Raw genomic sequence first — 26,922 nt, forward strand, 5'->3', positions numbered from 1 at the left:
GTGTTATTATTACACTGTAAATAAGGAAAAACAATAAAAGAAATAAAGGGAAGAGCACAAATCATGGTTTACAATAATCACAAGCTATGTAACTGATGAACAAATAGTAATTATTCAGAACATTCTCAGATCACTGGATGAGGACTACCAGTTAAGCACAAAGATTTTGTTTCTTCTTCAAGCTCCTACATAGATCATCTACAGCATTTTGTTATAAGTAGTTAACATTCTTTTTGTAACATTGTATTTGTTTTGTTATGTAACATACCAGCCTGGTATGTTTTTTTCCACTTCCATTCTAACAATTTTCAAGCAGCCATCATGTTAACTGCCAATTAAACATGAATTCTTTACATATATAAGTTGAAAGCTGAATTACAGCTAATTCTCAGAAAATACCATGTTTGAAACCTGGCTGCTAGGAACTAATAATTACAAACAAAACAAAGAAACTGAAATGAGATTAGTTGAAAGAAACTAAGATAACTCACAAACAACTTGAAAATTACTTCCAATCTAATAGGAATATTGCTACATATAATCCAAAATCAAAAGGTAAAGGTTTTTACAACATACATATTTTCTAATCAATTTAGAACTAAGCTTTGTTCTGTACAAATACTGATGGGGTGCTCGACACTGATCCAAAGTTAAATGTACAAGGAGAAAAAAACAAACATTCAACAAATCAAGTATTTGACACAGAAAAGAGAAATGTAAAACAAGAGATTAGGGAACACTAGAAGATGAAAGAAGATAACAACAATACAATTACAGAGAACAAGAAAAAGCAAAGTAATTATCCATCGACAGCAATGACAGTTTAGGTGGGTTCTTTATTTATTTTTATAAAGCACTAATACTTCTACAAAGGTAGAGTGAGGAAGAAGAACAGGATCACATAAAGTCAAATCAAACCAGAGAAGATAATCCTAGAGTGGTGGAATTCAGATAGATGCAAATGCAACACAAGTTATTAGTAACACTACTGACAGAAGCATCAAATATAAATTTTCTGACTTTGGTGCTTTCATAACGAAGTACAATAAAACAAAGCAGCATATTTGAGATAAGGACCAAGTCTGTGTTTTGTGCACTGCAGGCACCAATAAAGATTAATAATTATAACCTTCATTACAAAGGACAAAAGGCCAGGAAAAGAGTATAGTTTACTATCTAATCTATAAGGCACCAGAGAAAACTGCATGATAAATTCTTATCTGCTTTAGGACTTCAGCACTTAACAGATTGTATGTGAATCCCTAAACTGCACACTGGAACTAAAAGGAAGTCAATGCACACTGCTGATACAATTCTCAAAACACTTCTTAATCATCAAAGTATTCCATGGTAACTGAAGGGCATTAAAAGCCTAGAAAAAGTGTAGGAGCAGTAATCCCGATCTGATTAGGACAAAAGCTGGTGTGAGGGAGACTAACCTCTGAAGGGAAAGGATAGAAAGAATATATAATTTTTTGCCAAGATAGGTTTCATGAAGTTCTTCATGCCTACTGCCATTTAGACATTCTTAAACACACACCCAAGTAATTCAATGACATTTCCTAACTCAAGAGTACACTTAAAATAAAAACCAAAACATAAACCTTTCATGAACTCCTAAAGACACCTCAATACCTCCTTGCTACATTTCACTTACTCTAAGAACCGCAAAACGCACAAGTAAGAGTAGATCCCATGCTAGTAGATGTACCAGTTGGCCAAAGGTGTCAAATTGCAGACCAAGAGATTTTACTGAAAAGGACACTCCATAAAATTCTGGTAATTCAATAAATTAACACTAGGAAAATTAAAGCCATTTGCCTTCCGTGATAACAAAAAGAATATATTCATAAATTATAAAAATGTAAAGGCTTGTCAGCATAATAGTTCTCACAATTCAGAATGTTTAAAACTCAAAACTTCTAACCCACTTTAAGCAAAGTAGTTTTCAGACAGGTATTTGCTATTTAGACTACACTGACATTAGAGCGCCTAAAGTGCATTGTAGCTACAAGTGATACATTATGACAAAACAAAACATGCAATGATGCACCTTGTCTCAGTATTAAATTAGGATTGGCCTAAGTGCCAAAGTGGACAGACCTGCACTGATGTTACCCCAGTAAAACTACGTCAATGTGTGACAGCTTCACAATCAAAGCTCTCTTCCCTTCATAAATCTCCCCTCTGTTTTCACCTTTCCAGTGACCGGTTGGTCTCCTTATTAAAAGCCTTCTTGCTTTAGTCAAAAAGTATTACTAATGATATCTGCTGTTAACTTCAAAATTATTAAAACTACAACCCCAAAATCTGACAGCACATTGAATTATTTGCAGACTGATAAACAGGACAGACGTATATATGCAAGAAGCAAGGAAAACAGGGACATTCTTTAAAAAAGGAAAACACCCTCTCTGGGTTTTCGAGCCGGAATAGCAAAAGTGTATTGATACAGCACACGACTCCCTAGATTTTGGATTTCCTCTGTAAAAACAGTTGCAATGAGTACCCGCATAAGATTTAAACAAACAAATCAAAGTACTATTTTGGCTTCTTTATCATACATAACAACCTTGAAAAGTCCTTTTTTTCAGTTTTTGTTTATTTATATATTTACACTGAAAGTAACAGGAAGATTAAAATTAGTCTTTTCTCTAATTCTGTTGGAGTTGTGGAAGTTACGTTTCAGTATTTGAAAGAGTTGATTGTCCATCTACTCTGTATCCCAGGTAGTTTAGAGACATATGAAAACAACAGAAGAATGTTAAACAACCACCATCTCAAGAAAGACATGTTGATACCAAGTAAAAGAGGGATATTGGCATATTTGGAGAAATGCATACTAGCACTGTGCATTTAAATCATAGAATGATAGAATAGTTTGGGCTGGAAAGGACCTTAAAGATCATCTAGTTCCAGTCCCCTTGCGATGGGCAGGGAGATGTCCCACTAGATCAAGCTGCCCAAGGTTCCATCCAACCTGGCCTTGAACACCTTCAGGGATGGGGCATCCACAACTTCCCTTAGCAAACTGTTCCAGTGTCTCACCACTCTCATGGTGAAGAAATTCCTCCTTACATCAAGCCCTACATCAAATCCACACTGGCTCCATTCAGATGCCCATACCTTATCAACAACACAAACAAAATGCCATGGTTTTTGATTGCTATGCACAGAGGCTTCTCCTCCCAATTTGTCCTTCCCTCACCAAATTGTATAATGTCACTGAAGTTTTAAGCTCATCTACACCATTGCACAGAGAAGCCTGCATCCGATAAGAAGAACTAGAATTTTTAAACATGCCTGAATTCAGCTTGAAAAACAGGACAGCAAGAATGTCAACATGTTAGGCATGTCTTGAGTCTGTGCTTTTTCATATGGCAATCACACTTATAAGTAAAACCATGTCTACACATAAAACATCAACTAACGGTGTACCAGCACTTGCAAAGGAATGCCGCTCTAAGAGAATTATGTGCTAATTAGCTATGGCCAGATTGCAGCTTCTTTTTATTCAAAGTTTTAATTCATTTACATGCTCTTGAATTTTTTACTGGGTTTATATTGATTTTTCTATTTTCAACAGTTGTATGAGCATCTGAAGAAGGCTGCATGCCATTTTATTTTTTGATGGTGCTGGGGAGCTTAGATACTACTGATACTTAATAGACACAAGTAATTTACTTAAGCAGGTCCTCCTAGCACTATCTAAACCAACACTGGCATGGAAAAACACAAACGTAACACCATGCCTTCTGATCTAGAAGATATGGTTTGCATCCCCTACTCTGCTACAGAATTTCTCTATAACCACAAGCAAGCCACTTGAATCTTTGTCTACCAATTATGCAGCAACAGCTACCAACTGCACAAAAGTAAAAAGGCAGTGCACTGTTTCTGTGCAGGTTTTGTGCACCATGTCATGAGCTTGTTCCAAGTACATTTGTGACTCGTTGGTTTAAAAAACTATTTTTCACATTTACTACTGGCTGTGCAATCATTAAGTATATTCCTAACAGAGGCACAGACAAGACAGTTCTGTTTGAAAAGCTGATTTAATAACTGAGGCCACTATCAAGATACTTCCCTTCCTATACACTGTGCTATGATTTAAAAATAATTTTAAGATTTTATAATTGTGAATACATTCCAAATATGGCCTACACGACAGAACCAAATGCAGAGATGACAGCCTGACTACATACCGTTTCATGCTCAAAAGCATTTATCACATGTATCACACTACTGTTTGCCCACATGTATGTGGGTTTATATCAACATCTAATACATCCATCATTGTAATGAGCGACTTCAAAATGTTGACTCTAACATATCCCAGCTGACAAATTTTGAACTGTTCATGTCCTTCTAATTTATGCCAAAAACCTCGCTGCGTTCTAGCTTTTGATTAAAACCTTTAATTGACCTAAGAACTAGTGGCATTGTATTCTTCTCCCTTCAAATTTCACAGCACACTGGAAAAACAATAACATAAGTAAATATAAACAATTGTCAAATTAAAGAGACATTACCAAAAATATTTTGTTTAGTAATTCAACAGAATAGACACTCAAATTCTGCAAAATGCTGCAGGACATGGTGGCAACTTTCAGCCCAGTTATGTTTGCCACAAAGCACACTGGATCTTCAGTGGCAGTGGCACTGAGCACTAGTATTACCAGCATACCACAGTGCTGGGAACAATATCAGAAGTTCAGAACTCTCAACAATGTCCTACCAGTACATAATACAACTATTGAACTTAGAACATCCCAGTTTTCCTAAACTTACACAGATCACCAAGCTTCAAAACATTCTGCCCACCATTTAAATCTCTCTGAATGTAACAGATCAGTGATAAAGTCTGCTGCACACTTGAGAATTAACTTCAACATACAGAAATCCTTTCTTATGCAAATATATAAAGCAATATGGGATACTTGGGAAAGGAAAGATTAAATTATTTAGAAAGGTCTCCCACTCTTCTAGAAACATCAGCAGCCCTCCAAGGAGCACCTTTGATAGCAACACCAGCTGGCTCCAATTTAAAAACTGCCACACAGGAAAAAATTTCAAATTAAAATGTTACATTTGTGTTTAAATTATACCAGTTCAAAATACTCATTTTTAGGAAAACCCATGGCATTATATTACAATGAACCACAATATACAAATGGGTGCCACCAAACATCCAAAGCACTTATGAAAATAATGCAACAATTCAAAATAATAGAAAAGGCAACTCTTGCTAAGGCAGCTTAGCCATTCTAAAGATACCACTGAAAACAATTCTCCAAACAAGAACCCTGAACTTTTTCTTTTTAAAAGAAAGGTTATTTCCTAATAGAAACCGCAGTCAGGGGTTTTCCAGGTAACTTCTTGTTGTCACAACTCTTACCTTCTCTGCAAAGTTTCAGATGGTGAATATGACTTTTTTTTTTTTTTCATGAAATCAGGAGTAGTCATTTTCACTAAAAAATGCTGAAAATAAAAATGTCTACTTGCATCTGACTACAAGAATTTTTGTTTTGTTTTTAAGGAAGGAGGAAAGATACAGCAGGCTACTGAGTGATACTCCGAAGCATCTCGAACACGGGTCAGTTCTCTGTGGCCCACAACACACAAACAGCACAACAACTTGCTACTCCAAGACTGAAGTTCCAGCAACAGTTTGCTTCACTATATGCAGCTGCAACAACTGGATGTGTAGCAGGCGCATTCAGAAGGGCTGGCAGCCCCTTACTGACAGCTGGCACTCCTTATTGCTCAGGTTTTATTTTCAATGCTCACAATTTTCAGCAAGTTGAACTCTCTAGTCCAAAAATTAATTTGTTCAAGTGAGGCACCTGCCCAGGGCTGACTTTTTTTTTTTCCCCCCTTCCAGACAAGGTGAACAGGGAAACTGGAGGAGAAAAGATCCAACAGAACTGTTTCTTTTCAAACACAGCACCTGAAGAAAATACTCTTTGCACAGATTAAGTCTTTTGAGTGATCTTTTCACCTTCTGAAAATCCACTCAGTTTGGCATTAGAAAACAGTTTGCACATGCCCTTATGACTTTAAATTTTAATCTCCGAAATACTTGATCACCATTCAATATGAAGCTGCTGTGGCTACTTTTGACCAGGCTAGATTAAGTTATACCATCCAAGAGAAAATTCCACATCTCCTGTGGCGTGTGTAGTTTCCTACCACATCAGTAAATAGGAAATGGTGTGAATTTGCTTTGGACAATCATAAAAAGTAAACAAAACTGCAGAGCAAGAGAAAAAAGAAAAAACAGTACAGAAAGCATTAGCAAGCACAAAGAGAAACACATTATCAAAGATAGACAAGGTTTACAACATAGAAAATCAACAAAGTAGAGAAGATGATATGAAAGCTACAGTGACCAAAAAAAATTGACATTATTAGTTAACAACTGAACTTGGAGAAAAACTACATGTCAGAAGAGGGAGAAAGTAAGAGGTCACTTATTTAGTGACAAGTTACCTGCAGAGCTAAGCATGAACAGAAGGAAGTAGAAGAGGATCAGAACAGAAAATGAACGCAAACTACAGATGGAAAAAATGAACATGGAAAATAATAATGGCCAATGACAGGAAAAACAGGTAGGAAACCAGAAATGGCTAGATAAGGGGTTTGGAATGATAAATTGGAAAAAATGGAGCTGCCATAAAAACTGCAAATGACATGAGGAAATATTGTGTTTAGGGCACTAACAGGAACTTAACAAAAAAATCTGACACAATTCAATAAATTCAGAGGATGAGAAAGACACAGTCACTGACATGAGATCAGGTCAAAGTGTATTGGATGGAATGTGTTACAACAAGGCAATAAGCCATTTTCTTTCCTGCCTGGACTTAGCCAAAATTTCTGGAGGCTCATCATTTCTCTTGCCTTCAACACGCCCTCCAACACTGAAGCCAAATGGTACAAAACAACAGCCAGCTAATGCTGCATTCTCTTGCTCCTTCCCCTGGAACTGGCCCTCAAGGCTTATACAAATTAAATGTCTTCAAATACTTAAACAGCACAAGACTCATGTTACCTGTTAAAGCTACTTTTTTTCTCTGTGACTCTATTGCAACCGTTCCACTGAACAGTACTCATTTAATTTAGAATATCTGATGTCTCAAAGAAACGTAGCATCTCAGAAACTAGCGTATTTTTATATAAAAATTTTACTGACCTCTGTTATAGCTGCAAGCATTCAGTTTTTGAACAAACTTGTATGTCTCAATATCTACATGCTTAATACATCATTCCAGTCAGCATTTATCTCTAAGAAGTTATGTTTAACCAATATGCATCAAAACAGGAACACATAGTTCAGCTCTGTGTGCAGACCACTGGTATGGTCTTTCCAGAAACATGGATAATAGGTCTAGTTTACATTCACTGATAATTTATCAGGGGAAGCAAAGGCACTGCCATTGGAGTAAAACTCTCAAGATTTCCATTTTCACTAAGCCAACAGCTCCAATGTAAAAGACAGTAGATTCGCAGTACAGAAAGGTAGACTGGGGGAGGTGGTGTCTGTTTTCTTCTAGAGATTACACAAACATCAGCTGCCTCCTCATGAAGTTTCTGATACGTAAACATGTAAAGGTCCAATAGGAATTCACAGCAATCAAAACAGCAACTTAGGCATCCATTACGTTTTTGGAAGAACCTCCCTGCAGTAGTTCTCATGCCTACTGCTTATAGTCAAATGGACTAAAATCCAGTCCTTTACATAATCGCAATTCAGTACAACTCATCAACTGAAACCTTATTTGTGGGAAGTGCATTGCTTTGCACTCTAGCAATGCCAACAATGACGCTTCTTAATCCGTAACTGAAGCTACAATCTGCTGCAAAAATAATTAGACATTTGCAGTTGTTCTGCAAAAGCAGCTTTACTCTCCCACTCATACACAACCCTAAGTCGTTGGTGGTGTTTTCTAATTCAACGAATTTTTCTCAAATGACTGTGAATTGTCTTTCACTGAGATTTAGAAAAAGCTCAGTCTGATATTTCTGAAGTGCAACTTCCTACCATAAACAGTCATGTAAAGAGCAGAGTCAGCACTATGGGCAGATAACCCTAAAAAGATATCCCCTTTAGCCAGTCACTTACTTGAACCGAATACACAGAGTCCATGCAAATTACCAGAACTTCTGTTAAAACATTGGCCCAAAATGAGTATGTAAAACTGAAAGTACAATATGCACGTTCTATTGCACTTATATTGAATTTCCAAAAATAACAAGAGAGCAATTTCAGGTTTAATTCTTAACTAATATTATAATGCCAGAGGATGGTGCTATTTGCCTGCACATCATCCAGGTAACACAGAAACAACATCAAGCCTTTTACACTTCGAAGTTATCTATGCAAGTACATTCCTGTTCGTTGTATTGTAGGAGTGCAATGCATTTCACAGAGGAAAGCTTTCTTGATCCACAATTCCTATTTATCCACCAAAATTACTTCATGTAGAAGAACAGTGAAAACAAAAAGCACACCAGCAAACTGATCTTGATCCACAATTCCTATTTATCCACTAAAATTACTTCATGTAGAAGAACAGTGAACACAAAAAGCACACCAGCAAACTGATAGTATATAAAAAATAAAACCATCTTAGATTTGTTGAAATCTTCTACAATGATTTTGCAAACTTACTGTAGAAACTTAGTGAGGTGGCCTTTTAAAGCTGCAGAAGAAAAAAATGTATTTACTAGTCCTGTGCAACTAAATATGTTGAAGCTGCAAGTATTTTCAGTGTTTATAAGTTCCAGAAAATTGTATTTTGCCAACTTATAGTGTAGCGAGAACTTCACGTAAGATTAGCTAAAACCTTATTTAACTTCATTTCAGTTCTCTGAATCCTTAACTCTGCTGGGTACAGTACAACTACACTAGAGCCACACTGACTGGGCCAAAGACCTGACATATCTGCAGGATAACTAATCAATTTTTTTCTGAAAGGTGAGTCAAAATTTCAAGTTTTTCCTTTTCCACACATTCATTCATTGATCTCTCTGCAAAGCTAGCCCTGTATAAGAAAAATGCATTTACTAGATGACCCTCCATGACTTCAGGGATGTCAGTGTAACTTCACAGCATAGGGCACAATTCAGAGTGAAGATATGAGGCTTCAGAGGACCAAAAGTATAACCTAATCATATATCAAGAATTTATCAAGCTATTGAAAAAAGTATTAAGAACCTAAGACACGTTTTCAAAGAAGCAAAAATGATCAACAAATTGAATTAGGTTTTAAAAAAAAAAGGTACAGCAGTAGAGCATTTATTGGAAATACTGTATATATACACACACCCCTTACTGTAAATTGAAATACAAATGCATTTAATAACAAAATATATGAATGTTCATGAGTTGAAGGGAGATGGACTCACTGACTGACACTGACTTCCGCAATTCTGCTTGCAAGGTTATGGTAATCAAATAGCAAATCCTCAGATATGTCCCCTTTTAATTTGTGAGGTTCTCCTTAAAAAGACAAAAGATACATATATTCTACTTACATATTTAACAAAAAAGTCAGCCAAACATTCCAATTTTGAAAGTTTTACCTATAATGAAGATGAAGAAAAATGACAGTATACATCAGAATTTCATTAGAGGTAAAGATGGTACAAATGATGATACAGTATTGCCAACACAAATGGGACTGAAAAGACAGAACTACATTACATGGAACGGTTCATATTTCAAGGGGTTTCACTTTGCATTATGACAAAACTGACTTCTTAGTCATCCTCACCATTCCCACCTCCTCCTACTCAAAAAAGATGAGGAAATCTTCCCAAGCCAGTAGTTAGGGCACTTCTGTGGGATCTGGCAAAAAGAGGCACAAAATCCTTACTAACATCAACAGAAACTGTAGATGATACATAATCAACTAGAGCACAATAAACACTCAGACTCTTGATGGTTTCTTGAGGGGTGGCTGCACTTTGGCAAGCTGCAGTTATAAATTATTTCACTGTAGACTCCTAATTAGTTCTGGGCATGAGCCTCAATTGAAAAACAATCATCTTTATGTGGGATGTTCAGTATTTGTTCATATATGGAACTCAAAGCAGAGCTACCTCACATTTCTGGTACAAATACTTAAATTCTAGCTAAATTCTACAGACCATAACCATACTGGAGACTTGAACTCAACAAGAGCTGCTTCAGGACACTGCTCTGATTCCATTAAGACAGAATATTGCTACAGAAGAAAAAGATACTAAGTTACAAAGACAAATAAAATTACAGAACTTTTTCTACATGAACCATGAAATTCCTTACCAAAAACCCCAACACATCAGAGTACAACAAATCCCCTATATTGAAAATTAAAATTACAAGAACACAAACAAAAACTCATTGCCAACAAAAATAACCCCTGTAACATGGTGAAAACTACCATGCTATCATAAATCCCAAACTAAAAAACATTAGAAGATTTTATTTTGACCAAAGAAATTAAGACACAGTAATTTTCTGAATTATCAAAGAACAATGTTTAGTGCTTGTGTTTCTCAACCATGAACAATTTTAATAAACTGAGGAAACTGACATGGAAAAAGCTGACAGTATTCACAAAAATGGAAATAATGATTCTGGAAGATAGGCTCCAATGAAGATGAAACCAGTAAACACAAGATTGACATCCTGCAAGCTTGCCTGCTTTGCAGAAACAACTGTTCTCTGCAAGGCCTCCAGCTCAGTGAATAAGCAACACCTTTTACTCGGGATAGAAAAAAAATTTCTGAAGGAACAAGAATAAGCAGCAAAATAGCAACTAATATGTTACATACAATAGGTGCTCTCACTTTTTAAGGTAGTCTAGCAAGAACAGTGTCTGCCCATGTGCCCCCAAGACGGTGGGTATTTGTTTCAGAGCAAGTACTTGTAGCTGTGCACATGGATGCTTTTACTTAAGATAATCAGCTACTCAGCTATTTATTGTAAATAAAATGTTTAAAGAAAAAAACAAGATGTCTGCTCACATCAGCTAATAATACAGCTGATAGCTGATCAGCCCAAAAAATAGAACTTCCAGACCTAGCAGTTGACAAGCCCCTGATTACAAATGAGCTGTATAAAAAGATGGAGGATAGAGTAGGAGATACAATATTTTACAGTGTTTTACAGAAGAGCATCACTCAAAGTTACCATAACTTGAAAATCCTACTAACTCTTTTACTATTCCAACCAGTCTCTTAACATGCAAAACTTAAGCAGTTACTGGAAATGTATAACCTTGTAAAAAGTAAAATGATACATTAACTGAGTTTCTTTTCAAATATTGTGAATTGTAAACTTCCAATACATACATTTAAATGCCACCTGAAGAAATACTTTGAAGAGAAAATGTTAAACATTCAGTTTTTACCAGTTTTAATATATTAGAAAGAACATGTTAAGAAAGGACAAGCTGAAAACAAAAGACATTAAAAATGCATTGTACTCTTTTGCATGTGTAAATTAGAAAAAATGAAACATTTCACACAATCTGTTCAAAGGAAATCTGCTGAGTGAACATTCACCTTTACAGTACTTTTTTTTACTAGGACTAAATGTAAATAATGATGCAAACTTATCAAAACCAAGCAAAATAATTAACAAGGTGCTGTTTTTCCTTTGTTTGGTTTTATTTCTCCCTCCAAATTAGAAACTAATATTTATCAAGTACTTACCCTCTTTAACTGCTCCAATATTTCAGATTAAGGGATAGTGTTTTATTAATTAATTTGATTCATTTATTTATTAATTCGATTTTCAATGTTTTCTAGTTGAGAAATAATGAAGTAGCTTTTTAAAAATATATATATATCCTATTCAGCCTAAGGTAGTTTAAAAGAAATTAGATTTATAAATTATTTCTATGTAGATGGGACAGTTTAAGTATTCTGTAAATATTCAACATCAATTTTAAAGTGATAACACCAGCAGAAAACGCAATTTCCTCCTTCCAGCTTAATTTTGTTTGTTCTTACATCATGAAGCCAAAGGCTGTAGTTGCACCATCAAACAAGACGTTTCTATATGCTCGCAATGAAATGGAAAATGAGGCTTCAAGTCTGGTCACATTCTTACCTACCAGTGTTTGGTACCATGCTCATAACAATGGAACATATTAAGATGTGTAATTTGGTCGGACTCAATGATCCTGGGAGTCTTTTCCAGCCTAGTGATTCTGTGACTCCATCTGCAACTGCTCCCTATGGGAAGAGACCTTGACTGGTCATAATTATTCTAAAGAACTGGTGTTTTATTCTGCCTTACTAGTAGAATTCAAAGCTCAGCTGTTCTGGTATAGTTATTGTACATCACCACTCACAGCTCTTGATAGCACACTTACCAGATGTTCCTGTGCTATAAAGGACTTTATTCTGTATGTAACTTCTAAACTCAAGCAACTCCTAACATTCGGGAAAAATACCATACAAACTCAGTTTTGTCCTCAGAGCTACACAGATGAAAGTTCAACAGATTACATAGAAACCTCCTCAACAGCAGCTGTTTTTAACAAAAGACAAATAATAACTAAATATATGTGTAGGAAAGGATGACCACATTCTCAAAGCACAGCTTGAGATGCTACCTGATAGATAAAGCAGTTTGAAACTACTGAGCAATAATTTACAGCCATGTAGTTTTCTTCTAGTTTGTTCCTATCAAACTTTGTCTTCTCTGTACTATCAACAAGCCTTAGCATCTACTTTTGTTGTTTCTGTTAATTCTAACTGAAGGTATCTTACTCAATTCATAAACAAATAGAATTAAGTTTGCCACATCTATCTTGCCTTGTTCATATACACAGCACATTTAAGAAAGGGCAAAATGGCAGAGGAAGAAACAGCTTCTTTGTAAAAAATATCAAAAATATGGAGAAAGAAAAGCTTTAGCATTCTTTGTTATTTAAATGAGTTAGTGGCAACACATTTACAAAGAATTTTTGAAATCTAGATGTGAAATCTAGATGCTAAAGATCTCTAAAACCCGCAAAACAAACTCAAGCTGCAGAGTGATCAAGCATAGTGAATTTATCTGCAGTCCAGAACTTCTTCAATATTAAACCCAACATATTAGTAGAAAAAAAAAAAAGAGTAAAAAAGTTCACATATCTATTACCACAATTTCAGAGACTTAATCTTAAACTATCTGAAAAAAACACAAAGGCCATTTTCCTGGACCACCAGTATACACCACATCATTTGTACAAACAGCTACAACAGATTATACACCAGAAAGACATCATTCCATAGGAAACACATTACTGATGCTACCAGTAACAATGCACATTATTAGAGATTTAGCAAATCTAACATTAATTAGATTATAAAGCTGAGAGTAGTACTTTCAACAGCTAACTGATATAAAATCCTAGTATTAAGCTCTAACTGTATTTATCAGGGAAACAGCTGCCAGAAGTGGTGCAGATACTGGCCAAGCTGAACTAATCAACGTAAAAGTAAGCTACTTGACATACATAGCAACATGCATTTGAGAAGCAAAAAATATATTTAAAAAAAACAAAAAATGTGTTGAAATTTAGGAAAAGTTTACAAAAGTTGTCCCACCCTGCAGTGAAAAAATGTATTCATGTACACAGTTGAGTTTTCCCTTTTTAAGTGCAGCATGTTTTACACTGTCTGCATTATTAATCTACTCTTGCACTACTTAATCATATCACTAGTCTGCAAATCTCTTTATCCCATATTTTCCTATAAACTCCTCTGGTGCCAGCCAAATATATCTGAATTTCACAATTACTAGAGACTAATTTGCTTAATTAAGTCTAGGGAAAAAAAATGGAGACTGAACATCACCATAATGTGAATAAGGGAGACCTATATCGGCAAAATAACAACCTAAAACATCACACTGGAGTCTCTATTCTTCATTGCCAAAATCATTCAGAGACACAAACTGATTTATAAAAAGTTGTGTAACCCTGTTTAGAAGAAAAACTGAATACAGTAAATATAACTTGTAGTTTTAAATAAGCTTTGCAAGATTTATCAGATGAAGATGAATGCCAGGAATAGTTTATTTGCCAGTCTGAATCAGTGCATTTCACGTTATTGTGACTTTAGAGAGGAACTTGCAGGGACTCAAGTTGATTGCTTAATGACTCCTTGATGCAGTGAAAGAGTAGGTAAAGACTTCACATTTACAGTAGTACCTGCAAACACACAAATAGCATCCAGAACCTTACAATTGTTTGCTCTTACACATAAGTTTTTAGAAAAAGAGCATTAAAAGCAGATAAATCAAATCACATCTTTTCCTGAAAAAAAAATTACTTAAAGTGGCACTTATCCTCCTTTTTTCAACTTAAGCATTGAGTAGCACTTGGTGTATATGCAGTTTCACCATCTTACTTAGTTGACAAGCAAAGTTAGTCATTTTCCTATTTATGTGGGCCAGCAATAGGGAACAGGAAAATATCAAAATAGGAAAATGTGATTCTAAAACCACAAAAATTTCTAACAAGGACTCAAACAAGGAGTATCCAAAACAACTTCAACTCATATTTTGGAATTAACTTGATATAACATTTCCACTTAGGCCGAGCTTTTAAATGCAGGAAAAATATGGAAGAAGAACTGAAGCAACAACCAGTCCAAGCCCTTCCATGTCAATGCCAACTGGGCATCAACAGCTTCTAGAGACAGAGGTATTTTCCACACTAAAGTCACTTAGTTTTCCAAGCTTTTGCCATTTTAAGCATGAATTTCTACCAGGGATTCGGACAATAAACTCATGAGTTTTAAGTTTAATGATCATTTTAAGTGTCACCTGTGTAACAGAAGGGATGGGTCTGGTACTTCTAAGCATTTATAACTGTCCACTCTGAAGTCCAAAATGTTTGTTTTATGAAAGAATACAGAAGCTGAGATGAAGAAAAACAGATATTTTGTCACTCATGAGTAAACCAGTTCAAGTGCAAATAGAGGCACATGAGTAGTGGGTGGGTGGCATTTCTGTCAGTATGTAAGTGGCACAACACACCAGACTATGCAACTGTTTTATAACAACATTGAATCACACTGATTAAAAAAAAAAAAAAGTACGATACAGCAGAAACACATCCAAAGACAGTACAGTGATAAAATAGGTATTAATGAAAATTTTACAGGGAAGGAACAATAATACCTATAGTGAAAGACAACTAGCATAAACAGACACTGTAAAGTAATTTTATGTTTTAAGCTTCTATTTTTACACCTTCTTGGCTTTTACCATTTACCTTCCATTTCTGAATTTTATATGTTTCCTAATAGAATTCAAGCTCCATTTCATCAGTACCTGATATATTTTAAATGGTTTCTTTTGCTCCCACAGTTTTTCATTTGATAAGCGTCTAACATTTAGATGTCTTGCTAAACTCTAGAGCTGAAATGCACTGGTTTACAACTGCAAAATACTACTGCCTCAGCCTTGTCAATAACCTTGCTTTGAGTACTCAAGTGCAAACATCAGGTAGGACACCACGTTTACACCTGATGTCCCATCCCTGGAAGTGTTCAAGGCCGGGTTGGATGGGGCCATTTGCAGCCTGATCTAGTGGGATCCACAAAAAAAAACCACAAAAAAACCCCCCTAACTCCAGTGATACCTTCCTGGCACTCCAGCAATCACACCTGAGAACTTAGTAAATTCTAAAGACACATAGGAAACCAACTAATGGCCAATCTCTACCATGACTGAAGGGATTGAGAGAGAAGGTCACTGCAAGAATCAGTGGAGCTACTGTTTCTGCAGGATCTCTGGTTGTTCTGGAATCCTTAAGTCCTAAAAAGCATACAACCATTTTCAGTTTCATATAAGCTCTCTTAGCTTCCAAGCAAAACACCCAACCTTGATACATTATATAAACAACTATGAACATGACTGACTTTGTATGGTTTACAATTTGTCTGGGAAAAAAAAGTAAAACAAATTAATGTTAAAGGACCATAAAAAAAAAGTTAGAAAAAAAAGCCTGGAGTGTCACTTTTTCCAGTGTAGGTGTACAGTATGTATGAGGAGAATCTCAAAAACATATCTCAAAGGATTTTAAAAAGCTTTTCATTGCTGGTGACACATTTTTCCCTGAAATAAGCCACTTCCTCTCTAAAACCCACACAGTATCTCAGTGTCAAGATTCAGTAACTTCTTGAAGACTGTGTATATATTTTTCATACACAAAACACGGAAGTCTTAAATTCTCATTACTTTCCATGATTTAAGATATAACTATATTATCAGTAAGGTCAGATTTCACACATTTCCATTCAGTAAAGAACACAGTCCCTGTGTCACAGACTGAACATATGCCATATGTGAGTACCACTAAGTCCAGTGGGTTCTTATCGCTATAGCAGGGATTTGAAAACTCTTGTGCCATTCAAAAGTTAGTGCAGTCAATTGAAGTCAGGGACAAAAATTTCATCTGAGCTAGCCAGGTATAAAGGATTTCCAGATGTGTAAAATTAAAGCACTAGAGCCTATTATGACAAACGGAAGTAAAACCTGAGGGACTCCAAGCTAATGAAAACACGCTGAACGTCACCATTAAGCTTCAGAATCTTTGTTCCTCCAGGATTTCTCTAGAATTCTCCCTATAAATAAAATCCAAAGTTTATTTGTTTTTTCATTTAAGACTTCACCTGTCCATTAACCACAAGCAGAAGTGATAAAAGGTATCTGTTAAAGCATAATAATTTGCATTCTTACAATTTGCACTAGGAAGCAACAGCTATCATAGTGTGCATCTGCAGCATAAAAAGACAGAAGACAAATAAGTACTTGTCCATGAACTGAGAAACGCCTACCATTCTGAACCAAAACCAAACCTTGCTGCATTCAACTTAGTGAGAAAGTTCATTATATCAAGTCATATTGTGGTAACATTTGTGGGATTTTTTTATTTGTTATTGGTGTAATGCAAAAATTAAGGAAGATATTTATATGAGGCAAAAAAAAGTTGCAGAAAACTTTACGATAAACAACATTAACAAAATGCAAGCTAAGCACCTACTAGTTTTATTCCTGACTTATATTCTTGAAACTGCCAATGTTGTCTTAACAGCGTCTTAACAGCTATGTCAAAACCCTGAACACATGCAGTATTAATAAAAACTGTAAATAAGAAATAAATGCCAGTGAAGAAATACCCACTTAGCTATTAACAGCTGCAAGCAAAGCAGTATAGCCCCATATTTAGAAAACTAGACTTGAGCTCAAGACCTATGCTGTATATTCCTAGATTATCTAGCATATCATGAGTAAGGCTTTTCAACTTCCTGTGCTTGACTTTCAATTTTGACTCTTTACTGCGAAGCTTGTTTCTTATTAAATATTTACACAGATGGCCTAGCCCTATAAAGGCCCCAAATCTTGGTGCTATTCCTGAGAAATTACCGTAATACAAAACAGCCGTGCCTCCACAAATATAACTCAACTACAAGAATTATTTCATTAAAAAAAGACTAGATTCCTCACTACCCCTACAACAATCAAACTAGACATGCTTACTTCACAGTAGTTTTACCTTCCTGCAAGGAATGCACATTTACAGACATCTGACCGCCTTGCTTACACATCACTAACCCAAAAATCTTAGTGTTATGGAGTGGTTAACAATCCTATGAATAGGGTCTGAAATGGAAGAGAATATAGCTCACTCACCAGTATCAGTATTCGTTCTGCAATACTAATACAGACAAAAAAATTAAAATGTAGCTTAGCCAGAAAATACAAGCAGAAATGAAATGAATATGCACAGAAGTATGCAATGTAACATGTCAACAAACCACATAAAGAACACTTCCATGGCAACAGACACCAGAAACCCATGGACCATTTCACAAGAATCATTCAACAATCACCTAAAATCACGAAGAGCAATTAGGTTTATGTTAGGTAAAAATGTTTATTTCAACAGTCTGCCTTAAGCAGCAACTAGCCATATAGGACAGAAATACTAAAACAGATACCCATTCCCACTGAACTGCATTCAAATTGCAATACAAGAAGACCAAATAAGCTTGCTTTAAGAAATAAATACAAAAATTGCCAATGGCTTTGATTGTTGTTTCATCACATTGTTTTCTAGTGCAGACTAAACACACCAGTTTCCAAAAGAAGTTTATCTTACTTTGCCACAGAAAATCTTCTAAGGTCAAAACCATTAGCACGTACAGAAGTATAGATAAAGTGGACTAATGATGTTTCCTTGTCATCTAAATACCAATATGGACAATCTGAACTGAATATAAAATCTACTTTAGAATTAATCAGCTGTCAATAGTTTACACAAACCAAAAAGCGATATGTTATCCATAAAAATTCAACCCAATTGCCAAATAAAAAAAGCAGAGAAGCACAGCCTTTCAGGAAGTTTATTTTTACTGCATGAATTACAATGTGATGAATTTTTTGCGCTTTTTTTTTTCCCCCTTCAAACTACAATTCATAACCAATATTTAATACAAAAACACTTTAACTCTGAACAGTTGAGTACGTTAGGTTTGAAAGAGGTATGTATAACCTTAAACTACTGTGCTTGTATAAAAGGTACCACAATAAACGATATACATTTCATAAAGCCTATATCCTATCTTCATGCAGATATTTTGTATTGCTATTCAATTTTGCAAGTAGTAGTTGCTCTTTAACTTTTTGCATAAGTGTAGATTTTCAGGAAGTCTTCATTACTGATAAACATTATTTGAATTATATGATTACAGGAAAGGGGACAAAACACAAAATTGTGAAGATTACCTCTTCGAAATAAGAACTTGAAAAATTATAGTGCAACAGTTCTAGAAATTCAGGTAGCTCTCTGCCTCTGAAGTTTAAGAATCTAAGAACCGTCTGAACAATTCAATGAGAAATTACTCATATAGATATTTCTGTATAAAAGTAAAATGCAGGTATATGAAGTTTTAATCCCATCGGGATTTTTAAACCTGAAGCTTATGTTTCTAACATTCTACACTTTTCTCAAAACAAAAGCGATTTCTGTTGTAGTTAAACAACTAAATATAATTATCTTGAATCACACCCCAAAGGACAGAAAGCATCAATCATTTCTGATATCCCAATGGGGGCTGTTATTTTCCTACCCTTCCCACACTCTGACTTTCAACTTGCCCTGGTTTCCCAAAACAATTCAGATAGAAATTAGCTAGAAAAACTAAAAGAGAAAAATGGAAAAGTATTTAGAGACATGTTAAGAGTGCTTATTTTAAGAAATTAATTTTAGTAGCTCAAATTTCTGCTGTAACAAAAACCTTGGGAATTAACTTTAGATACTTACTTTTTGCTTATTTCACTGATATCCTTTCATTTATAAGACACAAATATGGCTTAAAAATGTGATCAAAATTATCTAACCCCCCCTCCCACCACTTTACAAGTTCATTTCTAACCAAAAGCAAACTGAAGCCTTAATGTGGTATCTGAAGATACACTAGTAGATGCCAGCTTTTGCCTTCCTTTCTCTAAAGGAATCTTCCATGGAAAGAAGTATGTCCATGCAAACTTAGACAAGAACTGGAGCCTATTTCCACAGCAGATACAATCATTACAGAACATTTAATCATAACTCTATTTCTATCAGGTAAATTAACAAGGAATTGTAATTAAGTCAGTCCTTTAAAAATATGCATTTATTTAGGTACATAAACAATTACAAAGCAATTTTATATCGAAAATATTCAGCAGCCACTTAAGAACTATGTACAAAATAAATGTAATGTACAAAATACCATAGGAGTATATAGCCTGAATACCAGAAGTAAGGTGTCTATGTAGCTTATATTATCTTTAAGTCCATATGCAAACACAGACACAAGCACTTTGCAATGTTAATCTGTGAATTCCAAAACAAATAACAAAATTACCCGTATTAGACAAAGATACATACTAGCTGCAAAGCAGGAAGAAGAGGGGGGAGGAGGAGTTTTACATATATATACACATCATTAAAATAAGATCACCGAGTTAAGCATAGAATAGACAGATTCAGTTAACAAGAATTCTTAAATTCATTAGGCAGAACCATTTGAGTGCAAAGGCCAAACACAGACTTCTAAGACAAAAATGCCATACACCATAGTATCATGCAGTATTCCAAGCCAATTAAACTTGTCACTAATGACACAAACCTGGTTCTCAGTAAGGAAATTATTAAAATACTTGTTTCATTTAAAAAGCAAACACAGTAACACATTACCTTTTGTTTCTAAAAACAAAACTGTAAAACTTTCCAAGCATGGAAATAATCTCTGCTGAAAATTAACTGGAATTAAGGTCTACCCATCACTTAGGCACCTCTGCGGTGTTCAGCCTACAGATTTGTACTAATTCAAGGCTCACTTCAGAATTCAGGATTGCAAACTGAATAAAAATCCCTCCCCTACTCCCTATATATAGAACAGCATGTATTCCTTCTTCAAACTCACTAATAACACTGAGACAAATCCAAATGGAAAAGTATACAAGAAAATCTAGCTACCTAACAAGATCCAAAGTTGTTTACTAAGGTATCAGTCCCACAGTAAGATCTGCAATAAACACGTAATGCTGATGCCCTTTGGCTTCAGACACTTGCTCACACTTTTATCTGCATGAAACCTGTGGCCAAACTGAGTTCCAAGTGCTACACATTGCCACTTGCTACTTGTACATACTTTCCAATGCAATCCATAGGACATAGTTAGGTGTTACGTCCAATTCAGGCTCTAAAATTATTAAAAATGCTAAGAAGTTTTATGCAAAAAAGAGCAGCCAGGGAAACGCAAAAAGAGACCAAAACCGATGAGAAGTTCAACAAGAATAAGAGAAAATATTTAGAGAGAGAAAAAAAAATCTATTAAATGAAAACTTTAAAAACTTGCATGTAATAGAATTCTCTATTCACGTTAATTAGGGCCTCAAGAGCATTTGGAACATAAAAAAGCAAAACCACAAGATATTTTGCCTCAGTGGGAAAACCAGACTTGGCCTTTTAAGCAGTGGGAAGCTAGTATTTGGACTGACCACAGAGAAAATGATCACCGAGAAGCATTTTGTATTGCTCAAAAAGCAGATTTTGCTATTAAAATCAATTACTAAAACAATCAGTATACACTCAATATCAGCAAAACTTCTACAGGAAGTCTTATGAAGAAATAAATCGATTAAGGTCCTCTTCATGAAATTAACCAGATAGTATGTACACTGGGTACTTACACCTCAATGTTTTAAGGCACTCAAAATATGTAAGGATACAGATGGTTACATTAACATGCCAACTAGAACATAAACGCTGCAGCACTGTCATATAATTTTTTTATTAGTAAGAGTATGAAACATAAATTTTGTTTAAGAGGTCAGAGGTCACACTGCTCATAGTCCTAAATGACAACAGCATCAACTCATCAAACAAGCAAAATATGCAGAACATCAAATTTGCACCTGAGAGCACAGGAACATGTTTTATTTTTATTTAGAAACAAAACTGTAGTGCAACCTGAAGTCAAGAATAAATCTAAGATTTGTGTCTCCTTTTTGACAGGCTCAAAAAAAATCAGATTAAAACTAGATAGAATTTTTATCTAATGTTCCATTCTAGCTGCCAAGTTTAGCATGAACAAGTGTATGGCAGTATATGAACAAATGTAGTTTTCTAGTTGCAGCAGTACCTTTACTGCACTTATTGCTGTTCTGGACCCAAAACACTGACACTGGAAATACATTAAATATAGTAACGTGTACTAAAAGGCAAGGTGAAACATGCAGTTAATAATTTGACTAACAGGGGCATTGAAATTTGGTAGTTAGCAGCTTAGAAAATAGGTCCAGAATGTCCTGATTCTGATCTTCTGTCTAAATATTCAAAGTAACACCAATGGGTGCAAGCAGTAGAAGAGAATGTATTTCCATTACTAAAGGAAGTTTCAAAACAGACATGAGGCAGACACAAACAGCACTTACACTCTGCCTGATTTTTTTGTCCATTGAGCAAAAACTCTTATGCTAAAGTTGAAAGAGTTGTTATTCCAATACTTTTCTGAAAGATTTGATAATAAACCATATAATCTTAGTGAAACTTCTCATTAAGCACACACAACACTTATACACCTACAAAAGAGCCACTTTAAAATTCTGAATATCACAGTTCATCAGCTGACTAAGGGGAGAATTTTAGTCACTTGCTCCCCTACAAATTTGGTCCTATCAAAAACTATACACGTCCTACCACAACTAAAACTGTCAAAACCTGAGGTTAGTGAGTCTTTTAAAAACTAAAGGTACTTCTGCCATAATACTGTAATCAGTATAAAGACAGAACAATGACATTGACTAGAAATATCAATTACAAGACTGGCAGTTTAACAGCACACCTTATCAGAAAAATCCAACTTTAAAAACATTTAATAAAACAGTCATAATATAAACTGAGGCTCCTGATCCCCAATACACCATATAGCAAAACTAAATTACATTACAAAATAATTAGGTGTTCTTCCCCATGAACTATATCTTCAACACCTAGCCAGATGTTTCAAGTAGTCTAACAGTGTTCATAGATATTGCATGTATGAAAGTCTGTAAAGTTCAAGAATTTGCAAAAGGTAAAAATGTTAAATTGTCAGTGAGAATTAGGCAAAAATATATTCAGTGCAACAGCTTAAAAGTTCACATACAAATTTGCTACCAGTGAGAAGTGTAATATGGCAATTAAAAAAATTCAGTTCTGAATCATAAATAGGTCCTATATACTTACTTTTTTCATATACTAAGATACAAACACTGCTTCTTGCCTTTTTTTTTTTGCATTACTTTCTTGTAAAAGCTCTTTTTTGGCTAGCTTTCACAATATCATCAGGAGATGCTGATTTGAAGTCAAATGGCGTTATGGCAATCATAGGACCCGTTTCCTTGGGTTTTACATCTTGTACTTGCCTATTGTACAGGAAAGCTTTATGCACACCAGTTGTGCGCCGTTTATAACCTTTTGGAGGATAACGGAGACACAAGGTTAAAGCAAAAGCTGAAGGTCTTGCACGCAATGCCTTCATCCATGAAAGGGACAAATCCTGCCTCTCAGGACTAAGCCCTCTTTTGGGTTTTTTATTTGTTTTGGCAAAACCAGAACACTTCCATTGTTTTTCTTTTAAAAGTTTAGTTTCAGGGCTTAAGATGTTTGACTGTACTTCCACATTTTGTTCTGCAGATACATCTGTGTTTCTTACAAGGACACTTAAATCAATGTTGGTTCTTTTACAGGCCCTTGATTCCATTACATTCAGCTTAGGGAATTCTGTCCTTTGTTGAGTTTTATCTATTTCCATTGTCTCTGCTATTAAATCTGAAAGCGATAAATTCTCAGCCTCCTTTAGTGGAGAAACTTTAGAGAGGGCTAGAGAAGACAAAGATCCTGTTAGTTCTGGCATCCCACCTGAAGTCTGGGGCTGACTTACTAGTTTTGATAATGGTGAGGCTCCCAATTTCATATCAGTAAGACTTGCCGTTGACTGGGTATAAAGATCAGCCAAAGAATAAGAGTAGCTAGCACTGCTTTCCTGGTGCTCCTGAAGTAAGTCAGCCAATGATGTACTTCCAGACCTTAACACAGGCAAAGCATCCATGCCTGAAGAGGGGTTTTCTTGTTTTATACTTTGGACAAGTGAAGAACAACGTTCATGAAGTTCATTATTTCTATTTAGTGTATGACTGACTTCATTATCAAAAGCCAGTTTTCCTAAAGCACTCATTAAACATGGAGAACTGTAAAAATTTGCATTACTATTAAAATCAAAATTATTTGAGGAAACAAGAGGAATGCTGTCTTCAGGACTCAGAGAATCACAAACCACATCCTGCATCAGCAAGGATTTCAAGTCCTGTGTTTCCTTGCTTTCCAACTTCTTAAAGGATGAATTTCCAGATGGGCTACTTCCTATACTAAAGTAAATATCTTCACCTCCAGGAACCAAACTTACTGCATTAGCACTTTCTGGTAGTTGATTCTCTGCCTGTTTATTCACAGGTTCACAAAACGATCCTTTACACAAATCATCACTATAAGAAGATGACAAAACAAGTGAAGAGGGTTTCAATGCTTTCCTTTCAGATGAACGTATATTGGAATTTTCAGCATCAAGGAGCATTTTGTCATTTGTAATTAAAGAACAACAAGCTGAACCACTTTCAGCTGTCAAGTTTCTAATCTCAGGTTTGTTGATGTTGCCAGCAACATTTCCTACTACACAAGAGAAACTGTCTGTATCAATACATATTTCTGGACAACAAAGTAAGTCTCCTTACCTTACGATAGCCAATAATTTTCAGATGGAAGTGCAGTCACAATGAAATATCCAATTTTTTTTGAAGTTGACAGCAGCAACAAAAAAATCAAGAAGAAACATGAAAAGGCACTTAATTACTACATGTTTTCCAAAGTTATGCAGTGTTCTACAATTAAATCATGGATATCTACTGAAATACCTAAGAAACTTTAAAAATCAGCCAAGTATGCCAGTAGAGATTCTGAAAATTTAAGCATAGATCAAAATAAGAAAGTGACTGCATACACACTACCAAAAAAGGGAGGTATTGCGGGTGGGAGATGACAGTCCACAAAACAAATAATGGAAGTGCATAAAACTTAAAAGTTTATGCCCAACTTTCAGGACAGGTATTCATTCAGATAAGTCATATATTACAAATCAGAAATTTACTGTGAACTGCAGATGTTTGCAGTTTGAATTTAAGCTGACACTAAGGTTTTATTTTGACTTCTAGCTCAAGAAAAGCTACTGTTTCCTTTAACTGTTTTTAAATCACGGAAATACAAGAGTAAGTTGGTCTTTTTTAATTTTCTAATAAATGACTACACAATAACAAGCACCTTCACAGCTTGTAAAGTCAAAATTAAACTGTACATAGAAATTAATCATCTTGAACGTAAACAATTAAATAGAAGTGTACCTTTTTTCATCTTTCCTACAATGACAGCATCCTCATTCTTGGTCTTCACATTTTGCTTACTGCCTTGTGAAAGCACAAGATCCAAAGCCTTCTGTACATCAAATTTACTATCCAGTACTGCTTCCACCATTGTTTGCTCTGGTACAGACTCTGCCAAAACTTCTCTCATTTGATCAAGGCATGAATTAAGACGGGCTAAAAGAGACATATTACTGTTATAAATTGCACAATAAAATGTCTTAAGTGGCCTGACCACTACCACCACACATCTGATTAACAAAAACAGGAGAAAATATCACAGTAAGAGAGCAAAAACTTTAGAAATTAATTTCAATCTCACTTACTGACAAGATAAACTTATTTGACTCATTTCAGATATTGCTATAAAGAGCATATCACTGACTACTATTTAGTAGTTTACAAGTTCTCAATACTGAAATACTTTGATGCTGTTAATTTAACTTCACTGCAGAGAACAAGTACAAATAATTGCAGAGAACAAGTACAAATAATTGCCTTAAAATTATCTAATGTAATTTAGCAAGTTGATATGAAATCCCATTGAACAGCACATTTTAACCATTTACAGATGCCATAATTAACAACCCAAAGTAAAGCAGCATTTTCAGGGGCCTCAGGCTTAAGAACTGAATACTCTGGATCAACATGTCAGGTTTGAGACTACCTGCAATCTTTACTTTTACTAAAACTGTAATACATTTTTCACTGATTAAATCAATTTTCTTTTGAGTATATTTCTACAACTAGTATAGGCCTTGACTAAAATAAGTTTCTTGACTCGCTGCACAACACAAGACTGAAAATTCAACAGGATGACACTCACTGGAAGTAGTGCAACTATTTGACAAACAAACACAAGAAAACTGAATAAAATCTTCCTGAATATCACAGCTTCTGCCAGTTCAGATTCTAGAAAGCAGGAACTGAGCAACAGGAAGATGACTACAGATTCTTTATTTGAACACCTCCTCAAGGATGGTGATGTTTAAAGAATTTTTCTAAGGTAATTCAACACCATATAATTCAAACTTTCTCAACATGACTTTAAATTAGCACCCTCTAACCAAATACCCAAATAGCAGGTCAATGTTCCCCAGAAATTTGCTCTGCAAAACAAGTACTGACAGACAGAGACCTGCACAATGTGTTGCCTGGCCATTTTATTATCCAACACTCAACAAGGACAATCTTGCCAAACTCTTTGCAATTGATTGACTGCAATCAGTAACTTCGTATGAATGCCAACACTGTATGCTATATACCAAACACAGCAGGTCTTGTGGAACCACAGAGGTTTTCACAGTAGAAATGGTTATTTCTAACTTTTTTTTTTGCATCATTTTTAGGCCAGAATGTTACTTTCCTTCTCATTCCAATAGCGATTCTTAACTGAATCCGTCAAAAGCATTCTAAAAATCTACGGTATCTATGTACTTCCAAGTTGCCCTCTACAACATTACTGCCAGCTGTAAAAACCTGTATATTATACACCAAGCTATCATATTTACCCATATGCATTAGCATAGCTTCTACTGACTTGCTTGATGTGGAATCCACACTGTTTCTACTCTATCTATTGTTTCTGAAATTTCTGTACTTGTTTTAAATAACAAATTTCATTCATGTATTTTGTTGTCTATTCATTCACCAACACACTTCACTCTGAGCTTATCAACATTTTAAAAATAAACCTTGTTATCTCCAAAATCTTAAAAACTAACTTAACTTTTAAAACTTGCAGAAATAGACTCACGAATCTTTTTCACAAAGCATGTTAAGTAAGCAATCAGGCAGTAAGTTTAAACAAAAGCAAGCACTTTTTCCCCAACCACTCAGCTCAGAACTCTGCTTGTTCACAGTTGCAGGACTGAATGGAAACCAAAGTCTAACAAATTCAAAACAGGGTAAAAAAAGATCTG

At 35.1% G+C, this 26,922-nt stretch overlaps 2 protein-coding genes across 4 annotated transcripts in view; both read right to left on the minus strand.

Moving 5' to 3' along the window:
- Positions 1-26,922, minus strand: part of HBS1L (HBS1 like translational GTPase) — a 58,808-nt gene that overhangs the window by 25,115 nt on the left and 6,771 nt on the right. For 2 of the 3 annotated variants that reach the window (XM_069851916.1, XM_069851918.1), the window contains exon 4: positions 24,983-25,177. In XM_069851916.1, the coding sequence (XP_069708017.1) occupies positions 24,983-25,177 (195 nt within the window). Of the gene's footprint in view, positions 1-24,131; positions 24,315-24,982; positions 25,178-26,922 lie in introns of all 3 variants that reach the window. The other variant, XM_069851919.1, reaches the window with a different exon arrangement.
- LOC138717922 (uncharacterized) lies at positions 17,962-23,988 on the minus strand. Its single transcript, XM_069851927.1, has one exon. It carries the CDS (start codon positions 23,875-23,877, stop codon positions 22,828-22,830), a length of 1,050 nt encoding a protein of 349 aa, XP_069708028.1. The 5' UTR covers positions 23,878-23,988; the 3' UTR covers positions 17,962-22,827.

This window comes from Phaenicophaeus curvirostris, chromosome 2, assembly GCF_032191515.1.
Source record: "Phaenicophaeus curvirostris isolate KB17595 chromosome 2, BPBGC_Pcur_1.0, whole genome shotgun sequence".
Taxonomy (NCBI): domain Eukaryota; kingdom Metazoa; phylum Chordata; class Aves; order Cuculiformes; family Cuculidae; genus Phaenicophaeus; species Phaenicophaeus curvirostris.